The sequence below is a fragment of the Mizuhopecten yessoensis genome, unplaced genomic scaffold (assembly GCF_002113885.1).
Source record: "Mizuhopecten yessoensis strain PY_sf001 unplaced genomic scaffold, ASM211388v2 scaffold8039, whole genome shotgun sequence".
Taxonomy (NCBI): domain Eukaryota; kingdom Metazoa; phylum Mollusca; class Bivalvia; order Pectinida; family Pectinidae; genus Mizuhopecten; species Mizuhopecten yessoensis.
In genome coordinates this window covers 248,099-262,547 of record NW_018407348.1, presented here as the reverse complement: position 1 = coordinate 262,547, position 14,449 = coordinate 248,099, and the positions used below count along the sequence as shown (strand labels likewise).

Sequence of the window (14,449 nt, the reverse complement as noted above, 5' to 3'; positions counted from 1 at the left end):
TAGAATTACAGCTAATGTCTAAAGTGTTCCGAAACATACTAGTGTACATATATAGAATTACATATGTACAGCTAATGTCTAAGGTGTTCCGAAACATATTAATGTACATATATAGAATTACAGCTAATGTCTAAAGTGTTCCGAAACATACTAATGTACATATATAGAATTACAGCTAATGTCTTAAGTGTTCCGAAACATACTAGTGTACTTATATAGAATTACAGCTAATGTGTAAAGTGTTCCGAAACAGGCTAGTGTACATATTACAACTAAAGGGAAGGATTAACAGATATTTCAACATTAAATAACTTTTTCTTCTTTATCTTACAAGCATGCTTAATTTGTTGCACTTTGTATCTATATTAAACTATACAGATGCAATCACATGTGTATCACTTCTGTTCATCCTCCAGGGAAGAAGCAGTTTGAATACTGAATAGAAACACCATTTTGTTTGTATATATCTGTTAAATGCTGTTTATAAGGTCGATGTTTTTAGCTTTGGGCAGTAAACTTGTGCTTGTTTTTTTATCGATAACTTAGTCACCAGCCACGGTTACAAATGCCTTGACCTACATTTGTACATCAAGGAAATTGACAACTTTTATCGATCACCTATTAAAGGGTAGCACACATTCCGGATAGCGAATGAAACCTTAGCCCAGTCGACAGGACAGATGGAACGATTACGACAATTATATAAAATTGGTGGTAATTATATTTATATCATTACGTAAATTAAGACAATATTGCCGTAATCAACAGTCACAACACCTAATGTAAACGACCTTTTACATTAAATCATTAACCGGCACTGATTAATCAGGTCAGATTATTTAATGACGATCAAATGATGCATTTGATGTGTTTGTACTATAATATTTGGCCTTTATTAACGAGAGTTAATATTCTGTACTGTAGCCGACTCGTATGTGGTTTACGCAGCACATCAACTAAAACAACGGATAATGATAATTAAATGTCACCAATAGTTGTTAGAATTCAATATTTTTCTCAAAATCATACTAAATGAATTGCATCCCAAGGTGAAAGTTGACTAGACTTATGCGATAACAGAAGAAATCCAAAAGTATTAAAATACTAAGAGTTTATGATTTACAAATGAAAAACAGACGCATTTCTGTCAGCTGTAAAGGTGATAAACTACAGATAGCGATGGTGTGTCTGTCCGACATACTGCGGAAACCATACTTCGTCAGTCGTCATTCCCCCGGGTTGTGGAAAGTTTATTCACAGAACATTACACATTCCTGCTAACGCTGCTAAACACTGTCGGAAATTGATAAGTTAATTGGTTACTACAAATTTTAGGATTGCATTATTAATAATCTTTTAATGAGATGACAGAAATCTATCAAGAAATTAGTAATTGCAAAAAACAAAATTGTGAAGAATACGTTATAGTACACAAATATAATTGTAATTAAACATACAAAAAAAATGTCTTGGTTAATTAAGGTTGTATGTGCTAATCCATTTTAGTGTTTATATTCTACTAGAAAAAAAGTCTAATGTTGATCTGTGGATAACTGAATTGACAATCTTGATTACCGATGTACCTACACAAAGACCTAAAAAAGTTCCGGGTGGGTAAGCATACCCATCACCATATGCTTACCACCAAGATATGTTCTGTCAAATCTAGGACAATGTATAGGTCATCAGTGACTTGGATATACAGTTTTGTAAAGAAATGATCGATCTTTCCGAAAGACTTATTATTAGATATATTCCTTACAACAACAACAAGATAACCAATCTACAGCGGAAAGCCTGATATTATTTTTGTCTTTTCACAGAAAAACGTTGAACGCGAGCTAGTAAATATATCAAGTTAGTACCGTCTTCCTCATCCCTTACACGCGCACGGAGTTTATGTTATTGGCGTGCGCCCGAGAGTGCGCGTGTGTTTACAGTAATTCTTCATTTTTATGTTTCAACATATATACTTATCTTCGTTACAGCACCACATTTCTCTTTGAAGTAGAAGTTGCATAGATTTTGCAATCATGAGCTCAAATTGAGGTAAAAGTGCTAAGCATTAACAAAACCTGGAAATATGATAGGCATATCATTGACAAGGAGCCAGCTGATTGATGCTCTATAAGATTTAAGTGGCGCTTTGTGGAGTTTTACCGCCTGTGAGGGCGCGAAGAGGACGATCGGTCAATAATCGATAGACATATATAATATGAAAGCTTATAGATATTGAACGAGCGCCTAGCAGTGGAAGCAGTCAGCTGGCTGACATCGGAGTGGTGTCGTGCCCTTCACTTTCATTTCGGTATTCTAACAACTTATTAGTTTCTTATTACCAATACTGAGTTCATGCTACAGTAATATTGGGAGTAGGTGATTGTTTAGCCAGACCAGGGACAATGAACACCTCTACTGGGACGGTACCTGTAGGGTGGACTACAGACAGGGCTTTGGTCACACTGGTACTGGTCACTGACAACAAGTCCGCTTACACTTCCAACAACACGGAGAGGTACTTTCCTGTCCTACAACATGCCACGCCTATCATCGTCGTCTATACTATGGCCTACCTTCTCGTTTTTCTTTTTGCTTTCTTTGGAAACTTAATCGTCGTCATTGTCATATGGAGGAACCGCTGGCTTCACACGGTTACAAACTTTTTTATTGTCAATCTAGCCGTGGCGGACATTCTAGTAGCCATCTTTTGCGTACCCATAACTTTACTGACCAACATTTACACAGGTAAGTGACTAAAACCTGTACCAGCTGTTTGATTAATTATGCATACATGATATGACTTATACTATAGATTTTCTCATTATAAAGACTGTATCTTGTGTTTTATGATATTGATTGGTTTATTATAAATACCGTACGGAATGCTTTATTATATTAACTGGCTGATAATACATATAGCACCATTTGATGGGTTATAAACAGTCAAGTGTCCATGAATCAACACGAAAAGAACAATCAGAAAACACAAAGCAAGTAACGCTTCTTTACTAGCAGGTTATATTACACACCTAGAACATACCATTTTACTAGCAGGCTATATTACACACCTAGAACATACCACTTTACTAGCAGGCTATATTAAACACCTAGAACATACCACTTTACTAGCAGGTTATATTAAACACCTAGAACATAACACTTTACAAGCAGGTTATATTACACACCTAGAACATACCACTTTACTAGCAGGTTATATTATACACCTAGAAACTAACAATTTACTAGCAGGTTATATTACACACCTAGAACATAACACTTTACAAGCAGGTTATATTACACACCTAGAACATAACACTTTACTAGCAAGTTATATTACACACCTAGAACATACCACTTTACTAGCAGGTTATATTACACACCTAGAACATAACACTTTACTAGCAGGTTATATTACACACCTAGAACATACCACTTTACTAGCAGGCTATATTACACACCTAGAACATGAACCGTTACTAGCAGGTTATATTACACACCTAGAACATACCACTTTATTAGCAGGTTATATTACACACCTAGAACATAACACTTTACTAGCAGATTATATTACACACCTAGAACATACCACTTTACTAGCAGGCTATATTACACACCTAGAACATACCACTTTACAAGCAGGTTATATTTCACACCTAGAACATAACACTTTACTAGCAAGTTATATTACACACCTATAACATACCACTTTACTAGCAGGTTATATTTCACACCTAGAACATAACACTTTACTAGCAATTTATATTACACACCTAGAACATACCACTTTACAAGCAGGTTATATTACACACCTAGAACATACATGTAACACTTTACTAGCAGGTTATATTACACAACTAGAACATACCACTTTACTAGCAGGTTATATTTCACACCTAGAACATAACACTTTACTAGCAGGCTATATTACACACCTAGAACATACCACTTTACTAGCAGGCTATATTACACACCTAGAACATACCACTTTACTAGCAGGGTATATTACACACCTAGAACATAACACTTTACTAGCAAGTTATATTACACACCTATAACATACCACTTTACTAGCAGGTTATATTTCACACCTGGAACATAACACTTTACGAGCAGGTTATATTACACACCTAGAACATAAGACTTTACTAGCAATTTATATTACACACCTAGAACATACCACTTTACTAGCAGGCTATATTACACACCTAGAACATACCACTTTACTAGCAGGCTATATTACACACCTAGAACATACCACTTTACAAGCAGGTTATATTTCACACCTAGAACATAACACTTTACTAGCAGATTATATTACACACCTAGAACATACCACTTTACGAGCAGGTTATATTACACACCTAGAACATAAGACTTTACTAGCAATTTATATTACACACCTAGAACATACCACTTTACTAGCAGGCTATATTACACACCTAGAACATACCACTTTACTAGCAGGCTATATTACACACCTAGAACATAACACTTTACTAGCAGGCTATATTACACACCTAGAACATACCACTTTACTAGCATGTTATATTACACACCTAGAAGATAACACTTTACTAGCAGGTTATATTACACAACTAGAACATACCACTTTACTAGCAGGTTATATTACACACCTAGACCATAACACTTTACAAGCAGGTTATATTACACACCTAGAACATAACACTTTACTAGCAGGTTATATTACACACCTAGAACATACATGTAACACTTTACTAGCAGGTTATATTACACATCTTGAACATAAGACGTTACGCCTAAAAGAACCACTACACCTTATAAGTAACACTACGCACCTAAATAACAACACTTCACACCCTACAAATAACACTTCACACCCTACAAATAACACTACACACCCTACAAATAGCCATTCACACCTTGATAACAACACTGCACATTTTAATAACAACACTACACACCTTATTAACAACACTACACACCTAGTACTACAAGTAGTACTGCATACCTAACAATTACCACTACACACCTAACAAGTAGTACTACACACCTAACAATTACCACTACACACCTAACAAGTAGTACTACACACCTAACAATTACCACTACACACCTAACAAGTAGTACTACATACCTAACAATTACCACTACACACCTAGTACTACAAGTAGTACTAAAGACCTAACAATTACCACTACACACCTAGTACTACAAGTAGTACTACATACCTAACAATTACCCCTACACACCTAACAAGTAGTACTGCACACCTAACAATTCCCACTACACACCTTACAAGTAGTACTTCACACCTAACAATAACCACTACACACCTAACAAGTAGTACTACACACCTAACAATTACCACTCCACACCTAACAAGTAGTACTACATACCTAACAATTACCACTATATACCTTACAAGTACCACTAAATACCTACGTATGTAACAATCACCACTACACACCTAACAAGTAGTACTACACACCTTACAAATACCTATTCACACTTTTCAAGTTGCACTAACTTTCTAGCAAGCAATACTTTACAACTAGCAAGTAATAAGGGCATAGCGTATCAAACAGTACACGACCTATTCCTATCCTCGAATGCTTAAATATATACACAAAGTGGTCAGAAAGCAGGAAAACAAATATATCAAATACTTTTTTAAATAAGTGGATTGGAATGATAAACTCGCATATTGTTAATTACATGTTTAAGTAAAACAATATATAACTTCCTTATAAAAACGGTTATTAGATGTCCAAACTGAAGATTCAGGCCGATATATGGTTCCTATTGAATATGTACTCATTTTTCTTCCAGTCATGGATGACATTACTGTAAAATATTTTATAAGAAATGTGTAATGTGACGAATTATTCCTCCAAATTGTTATTCTTTTTATTTCATTTCATCTTCTGCATCATCGATATTGTAAATGCAATTTTATTTTGATTATTTGTAGAAAACATAATAAACCATATTATAAAGTGTGGGTGTGGTTGAAAGTGGGTATGACAAGCAAAACACTAACAACCTAAACCTTACTGAAACGTTGTCCCAACTAATAGCTAATCCCTTTTAGGCCACTTTTGGTTCTAATATTTTTGAAGTGATAAGTTTCTCAATGAACCGAATAATTTAATCGGCACAATTTAGAAAGAAAATAAATCAACAGATATTCGTGGAAGTCAACTTAGTCAACAAAATGGATATTATTTTTTGTATTAAACAAAAATGTGAAAATATAATGTTAAAATCCCTGTTGTGAAAATAATCGACTTTGACACGGATTTTGAGAACAACGCTCGCTGTCCTTAAAACGATTTTATCTCATTTCTTGTTGTTTAAAAAGTAAAGGCGGAGCTTTAATGTGGTGGTAACTAATAGACCTGAAAGCGATTGTGACGCTGGGAAGTTAGTGCTCTATCAACATCCCTGTATTGCCAATAAAGACATAACCATAAGGTTTTAAGAGCCACTGCAATATGTTTGTAATAATACCTCATAAATTCTATAGTTTAATATCTGTTTTTCGAACCTCACAACTGAATAATGTCCTTGCTGTTATTCGATTCAGAGATCTCGGTTATCACCAGGAGGCGCTATTCTCGGCGGACACAAGTAAAGTTTAACTAAACTAACCTTTTTTCGAAATGAGAACAGTACGAAGTAAACGAGAAAATGAGAACAGTACGAAGTAAACGAGAAATGAGAACAGTACGAAGTAAACGAGAAATGAGAACAGTACGAAGTAAACGAGAAATGAGAACAGTACGATGTAAACGAGAAATGAGAACAGTACGATGTTAACGAGAAAATGAGAACAGTACGATGTAAACGAGAAATGAGAACAGTACGATGTAAACGAGAAAATGAGAACAGTACGAAGTAAAAGGGAAATGAGAACAGTACGATGTAAACGAGAAATAAGAACAGTACGATGTAAACGAGAAATAAGAACAGTATGATGTAAACGAGAAATGAGAACAGTACGATGTAAACGAGAAATGAGAACAGTACGAAGTAAACGAGAAAATGAGAACAGTACGAAATAACGAGAAATGAGAACAGTAGGAAGTAAACGAGAAATGAGAACAGTACGATGTAAACGAGAAATGAGAACAGTACGATGTAAACGAGAAAAATGAGAACAGTAAGATGTAAACGAGAAAATGAGAACAGTACGAAGTAAAAGGGAAATGAGAACAGTACGATGTAAACGAGAAATGAGAACAGTACGAAGTAAACGAGAAATGAGAACAGCAAGATGTAAACGAGAAAATGAGAACAGTACGAAGTAAAAGGGAAATGAGAACAGTACGATGTAAACGAGAAAATGAGAACAGTAAGATGTAAACGAGAAAATGAGAACAGTACGAAGTAAACGAGAAATGAGAACAGTACGAAGTAAACGAGAAAATGAGAACAGTACGAAGTAAACGAGAAAATGAGAAGAAACGGCATTATTTGATCACCGGAATCTCTGTATTTTCATAAAGTAGAGCTACTTAATTAGCGCCTAAGATCAAATGCCATTTTCCATTCATATCTAAACCCTTGTTCGCAGTCTGTTTACAAACCAAATTCTTAACAACTGAAATTATTCCGTCTACTGACATGACGCGGGTGCATCCAAACTTCATATACATAAATGAAATCCCGATTTTTAAATAGCCTGTTTCCTTAAAAACAAAAGGGTTTCATTCAATAACGTATAAATAATCCTACCCAGTTGTTTGTCAATCTCGGTATCAAAGGACAACAACAACAACAACAGCAGCAGTGAAATATTTATGCCAGTGAATTATATTTATGCCAGTGAGATACTGAATTATAGAGCTGATATCGTTGACACTGTGACAGTTATCAATAGTGACATTGTCATAGTGTCACATTGTCGTAAACAACTTGATGATATGCTTGGTGTTTGTAACTGTATTTTAACAGATTTTGACTTCCATTGTGTTCATTGTCTGGAGTTTACACGGATTTCATTATTTGTACTTGACACCTTAACACTATTGAGATACAAGTAGCCGTCACCGACAACAAATTATATAGAGAAGTCTTCTATGTAATCTCCCATCAATAACAAGTACACTTGAGAATAGTTTCTAAACAAAACCCGAATTTTGTACATGTATATCATTTATTTTAACAAACGCTTGCCCCTGATACTGTGCCAACATTAATATGGAAATACTATTGGTCGATTTCTCGTTTGTTTTCGAGCGGCGATAACAATATGTGCTTAAAACTATTATAGAGCACATTTTGTAAAGTGCAAAACACGCGTCAAAAGCAATAATGCAGTATACTACGGATGAAATTGTGACAATGTTTGAGTTTCTGATAGACAATAACTTTGTTTTAGTTGGTGGTAATTTATTTTAGCACTGTTAGAATCTCATGGAAACAAACTGTGCCCGTCTCCTAGCCGAATGATGCTGTCATAGGGTGCTGAATCTTTTGAAGAACTTATCAGAACTGGTGACCCAACCTTGTAAATCCTCCCAATAGAGTTAACTATAAATCGACGGTACGCTGCCTCTATATAACAATAAGATTATGAACCACGGAGATAATAAGTATCCCCTGAAGTTAAAATCAAGAGAACTACATACTCTCCTTTATCAGCTGCTGACATCGATCAACAGGCACTACTGAAATGTATGATAAGCGTGACCACCTTTCATCCTTCAATCGTTAACTTACACTTTCTTGAGAGGAATTCCCCATTCTAAGGTGCTACAACAGATCTTGCTCCAAATAGGACGACTTCCGTGATAAAAGTCAACTGCTATCGGACACACTTACATCCATGTGCTTCCAGAGATTGATAAATAGAATATTGGGAAGTTTTATTGTCGCCATAAATATCTTATTTGGAACAATTCTTTTCATTGTTTGATATAAGTGCGATTTTCCTTATTATGTCCATTAGTGTACAGTATCTTGTAGTTGCGAAGTCACTACTCCGTTCTCATCTTTAGGACGTGATATAACTTTGATTTTACCTAAATTTACTCGAAGAGGGTTGTCAGCGAAAAAGTGACGCTCACCCTTCCGGAACACATGGGTTCATATCCTTTTAACAATTTTCTCAGATGAAATATTTTCTCGGTTCATATTTTGTTTTTTTCTCTCAATTTTGAGTTTTGATTATGTTTTGTTCACACTTTGGATGTGATCGTTCCATCAGTAGAAGTTAAACACTAATGTGTACATTTAACATACATTTTATTACACTTGCAAAGATGATCGACTTAAAATATTTCAGAAACATAACAAAGTTTTCCGAAACAACATTACTAACAAGACAGGTATTTCGAGCATTGTAAGGAGACACGGTAGTCTAGTGATAGGACGCCGTGACCGAAGGGTTGCGGGTTCGCGTCACGGCACGGCACTGTTTTGTATCTTTGAGTAAGATACTTTACTCCGCTTGTTCCTGTCTACTCAGCTGAAAATGAATACGTGGTTGGGCAGTGCTGAGCGCCGAAATGGCAGCACCAGGTGTATGCTCCCCATGGAGTTGAAATAGATATTGGCTGGTTGCAAAGACGACCTACGAACTAGGTTGTGATACAAATATATAAGTATATAAGAACCTCGAATTATTATCAATTATTATTAATTACTATATACAATTACCTTAAGGGAGCAAATATCCAGCTGCATACATTGTCCTTTTGTAATAGCATATTATTATACACAATGTTTTAAGTCATTTGGATCATTTTTGTTTGTCGTCGTCTGTCTCCCTCCTCCGTCGTGAGTTGTGAGACAACCGGTGGAGGGATGCCATTGATATTCTGTCTCCGTCCTCCGTCGTGAGTTGTGAGAAAACTGGTGGAGGGACGCCATTGATATTCTGTCTCCGTCCTCCGTCGTGAGTTGTGAGAGAACTGCTGGAGGGATGCCATTAATATTTTATGAGAACTTCACTGTCTCCGTCCTCCGTCGTGAGTCGTGAGAACACTGGTGGAGGGACGCCCTTGATATTTTATGAGAACTTCACTGTCTCCTTCCTCCGTCGTGAGTCGTGAGAACACTGGTGGAGGGACGCCCTTGATATTTTATGAGAACTTCACTGTCTCCTTCCTCCGTCGTGAGTCGTGAGAACACTGGTGGAGGGACTCCATTGATGTTTTATGAGAACTTCACTGTCTCCGTCCTCCGTCGTGAGTTGTGAGGAAACTGGTGGAGGGATGCGATTGATATTTTATGAGAACTTCAGTCTCCGTCCTCCGTCGTGAGTTGTGAGAGAACTGCTGGAGGGATGCCATTAATATTTTATGAGAACTTCACTGTCTCCGTCCTCCGTCGTGAGTTGTGAGAAAACTGGTGGGGGGACGCCATTGATATTCTGTCTCCGTTCTCCGTCGTGAGTTGTGAGAAAACTGGTGGGGGGACGCCATTGATATTCTGTCTCCGTTCTCCGTCGTGAGTTGTGAGAAAACTGGTGGAGGGATGCCATTGATATTCTGTCTCCGTCCTCCGTCGTGAGTCGTGAGAACACTGGTGGAGGGACTCCATTGATGTTTTATGAGAACTTCACTGTCTCCGTCCTCCGTCGTGAGTTGTGAGTAAACTGGCGGAGGGATGCGATTGATATTTTATGAGAACTTCACTGTCTCCTTCCTCCGTCGTGAGTCGTGAGAACACTGGTGGAGGGACTCCATTGATATTTTATGAGAACTTCTCTGTCTCCGTCCTCCGTCGTGAGTTGTGAGAACACTGCTGGAGGGATGCCGTTGATATTTTATGAGAATTTAAATGATACGGTCCAGAGGAAGTGTTATTATATTTCCCCTGAATATACATCCAATATAACCACGAAAGCCATCATTTTGAAAAAAACAACATAACTTCAAAATTAAACTCAATTTCTTATTTGACTATTGAACATAAGCTGGTAAGGGAAGAACCACTGGTGGTCCTGACCAAATGTTTTTAATCAGAAATCTATTATGGCTGACATGTTTGTCATTTTCAAACCGCCTATTTAAAGCTTAAATTCAATTTTGTAGGGGTCGATTTATTGGAAACATGATGTGGACATCGATTAAAAATGACAAATAATACCGTTTATCATTAGTTATATAATTAATTGAAATGTTTTTAGTGGGATTTTGTTACTGACATTGTTTTGTGTCACTGTTTTGATCGATTCCTTCTAACTGGGTAACGTTTTTGTTGGTGCCACGGTATAGTAGGTGCCACGGTATAGTAGTAGTAAGTGCTACGGTATAGTAGTAGTAGTAGTAGTACAATGTAGTAGTATTAGTAGTAGGTGCCACGGTATAGTAGTAGTAGGTGCCACGGTATAGAAGGTGCCACGGTATAGTAGTAGTAGTTGTAGTAGTAGTAGTAGTAGTAGTAGTAGTAGTAGGTGCCACGGTATAGTAGTAGTAGTGTAGTAGTGGTAGTAGTAGTAGTAGTAGTAGTAGTTGTAGTGGTAGTAGTAGTAGTAGTAGTAGTAGTTGTAGTGGTAGTAGTAGTAGTAGTAGTAGTAGTTGTAGTGGTAGTAGTAGTAGTAGTAGTAGTAGTTGTAGTGGTAGTAGTAGTAGTAGTAGTAGTAGTTGTAGTGGTAGTAGTAGTAGTAGTAGTAGTAGTAGTAGAAGTAGTAGTAGTAGTAGTAGTAGTAGTGTAGTAGTAGTAGTAGGTGCCACGGTATAGTAATAGTAGGTGCCACGGTATAGTAGTAGTAGGTGCCACGATATAGTAGTAGTAGGTGCCACGGTATAGTAGGAGTAGGTGCCACGGTATAGTAGTAGTAGGTGCCACGATATAGTAGTAGTAGGTGCCACGGTATAGTAGGAGTAGGTGCCACGGTATAGTAGTAGTAGGTGCCCCGGTATAGTAGTAGTAGGTGCCACGGTATAGTAGGAGTAGGTGCCACGGTATAGTAGTAGTAGGTGCGACGGTATAGTAGTAGTAGGTGCCACGGTATAGAAGTAGTAGGTGCCACGGTATAGTAGTAGTAGGTGCCACGGGATAGTAGTAGTAGTAGTAGTAGTAGTAGTAGGGGCCACGGTATAGTAGGTGCCACGGTATAGTAGTAGTAGGTTCCACGGTATAGTAGTAGTAGGTGCCACGGTAGAGTAGTAGTAGGTGCCACGGTATAGTAGTAGTAAGTGCCACGGTATAGAAGGTGCCACTGTATAGTAGTAGTAGTAGTAGTAGGAGTAGTAGTAGTAGGAGTAGTAGTAGTAGTAGTAGTAAGTGCCACGGTATAGAAGGTGCCACTGTATAGTAGTAGTAGTAGAAGTAGTAGTAGTAGTAGTAGTAGTAGTGTAGTAGTAGTAGTAGGTGCCACGGTATAGAAGGGGCCACGGTATAGTAGTAGTAGTAGTAGTAGTAGGTGCCACGGTATAGAAGGTCCCACGCTATAGAAGGTGCCACGGTATAGTACTAGTAGTAGTAGTAGTAGTAGTAGTAGTAAGTGCCACGGTATAGAAGGTGCCACGGCATAGTAGTAGTAGTAGTAGTAGTAGTAGTAGTCAGTGCCACGGTATAGAAGGTGCCACGGTATAGAAGGTGCCACGGTATAGAAGGTGCCACGGTATAGTAGTAGTAGTAGTAGCAGTAGTAGTAGTAGTAGTAGTAGTAGTAGGAGCAACGGTATAGTAGGTGCCACGGTATAGTAGTAGTAGGTGCCACTGTATAGTAGTAGTAGGTGCCACGGTATAGTAGGAGTAGGTGCCACGGTATAGTAGTAGTAGGTGCCACGATATAGTAGTAGTAGGTGCCACGGTATAGTAGGAGTAGGTGCCACGGTATAGTAGTAGTAGGTGCCACTGTATAGTAGTAGTAGGTGCCACGGTATAGTAGGAGTAGGTGCCACGGTATAGTAGTAGTAGGTGCCGCGGTATAGTAGTAGTAGGTGCCACGGTATAGAAGGAGCCACGGTATAGTAGTAGTAGTAGTAGTAGTAGGTGCCACGGTATAGTAGGTGCCGGCTAGAACACCTTGGTTGTGTTTCCGCGTCTCTAGAGCTAGATTACAAGAAAACAATATAAAATCAAATCAAACTTGTGCGCCAAGACAACACTTCAACCTCCACCAATGTCTGCGAGTGCTTAAATTGGCCTTGATTTATTTAATGTCATCACTTGTACAGAAGTTAGTATTAATTGTCGTACTTGGCCAAAAGAACTTTGCTGCTGTGCCAATGTTTGCCAAATTGGGTATGTCCATGGATACCGTATATTTGGGAATGCTTCAACGTACGAGATGAAAATATAGATGCACGTCCCCTTGGTAAAAGCCTTCAGTTGACTCTAAAGATGAGAACAAGCGAAAAAAGAAATGAAGCCTGATTGAACATCAGACGCAAATTAAAAGGAAATATACACTAAACATGTCAAATTCCCAAATGTAACAGCAACTGATGTTTTGACTCTTAATCTTTAGACACCTACGCCATTAGCAATTGTCCTGCAACAGTTGGTGTAAACTTGAATTGTTAAGTTATGTCAGATGTTTTCGATGTAATTTATTTTCATAACAACCCACCAGAAACAGTTTTGTTATCATCTTATAATGTTTACCTTTGCTTGGTCAATGTCAGTCACTGCTGGACTGCTGGACAACAAATGGTGCGAATGTGTTCCTTTACCTGGTCCCGAAGGAAATACACAAAACAAATTTATATCTATGAGTTGTTTTCTCGTCTTTAGCAAATTGAAATTGAGAATCAACATACTCGTGAAAACATACAGCAAAGTTTTTTTCCATGGTCGATTGCTGGCTCTGATACTTTCTGTCCTTGGTGGCGTTATAACTACTACCACATACGTTAAACATATAATGAAAGCTGTGGTTGATGTATAGGAGTACGGCGGTACATATACCCAGCGATCCCGGGACAGCAATACTCATCACAGGCCAGACATATACTTATTTCATTATGGGACAAAACAGATCAAAAAGACTTTTGATATTCTAAAACACAACCTCATGAAAAATTGATATTAAAAATATTCAAGATGTTTGTTAGTGATTTTGACTAAGAGATCCATAGATCAAAAAATGTTCACAGTCCATACAATACAAATGTAAACAGTCACCGTCCAAACCATCAACCATTGACTCAGCGCCCTAACAGTAAACAAAACATGTAAAATTCTATACAACTAACATGTAACAGTATATACAATAATTCTTTAATAGTCAACAGAACAAACATTTAACAGTCAACACAACAAACCTTTAACAGTCCACACAACAAACCTTTAACAGTCTACACAACCAACCGTTAATAGTCTACACAACAAACCTTTAATACTCTACACAACCAACATTTAACAGTCTACACAACCAACATTTAACAGTCTACACAACAAACATTTAACAGTCAACACAACAAAAACCTTTAACAGTCAACACAACCAACCTTTAATAGTCTACACAACCAACCGTTAATAGTCTACACAACAAACCTTTAATAGTC

The 14,449-nt window shown here is 37.4% G+C and overlaps 1 protein-coding gene across 1 annotated transcript in view; it reads left to right on the top strand.

Moving 5' to 3' along the window:
- Positions 1-1,932: 1,932 nt before the first annotated feature.
- LOC110454738 (neuropeptide FF receptor 2-like) overlaps positions 1,933-14,449 on the top strand; it is a 64,907-nt gene continuing 52,390 nt past the window's right edge. The window contains exon 1 of the mRNA XM_021504416.1: positions 1,933-2,745. Within this exon, the coding sequence (XP_021360091.1) occupies positions 2,403-2,745 (343 nt within the window). The 5' untranslated portion in view covers positions 1,933-2,402. The remainder of the gene's footprint in view (positions 2,746-14,449) is intronic.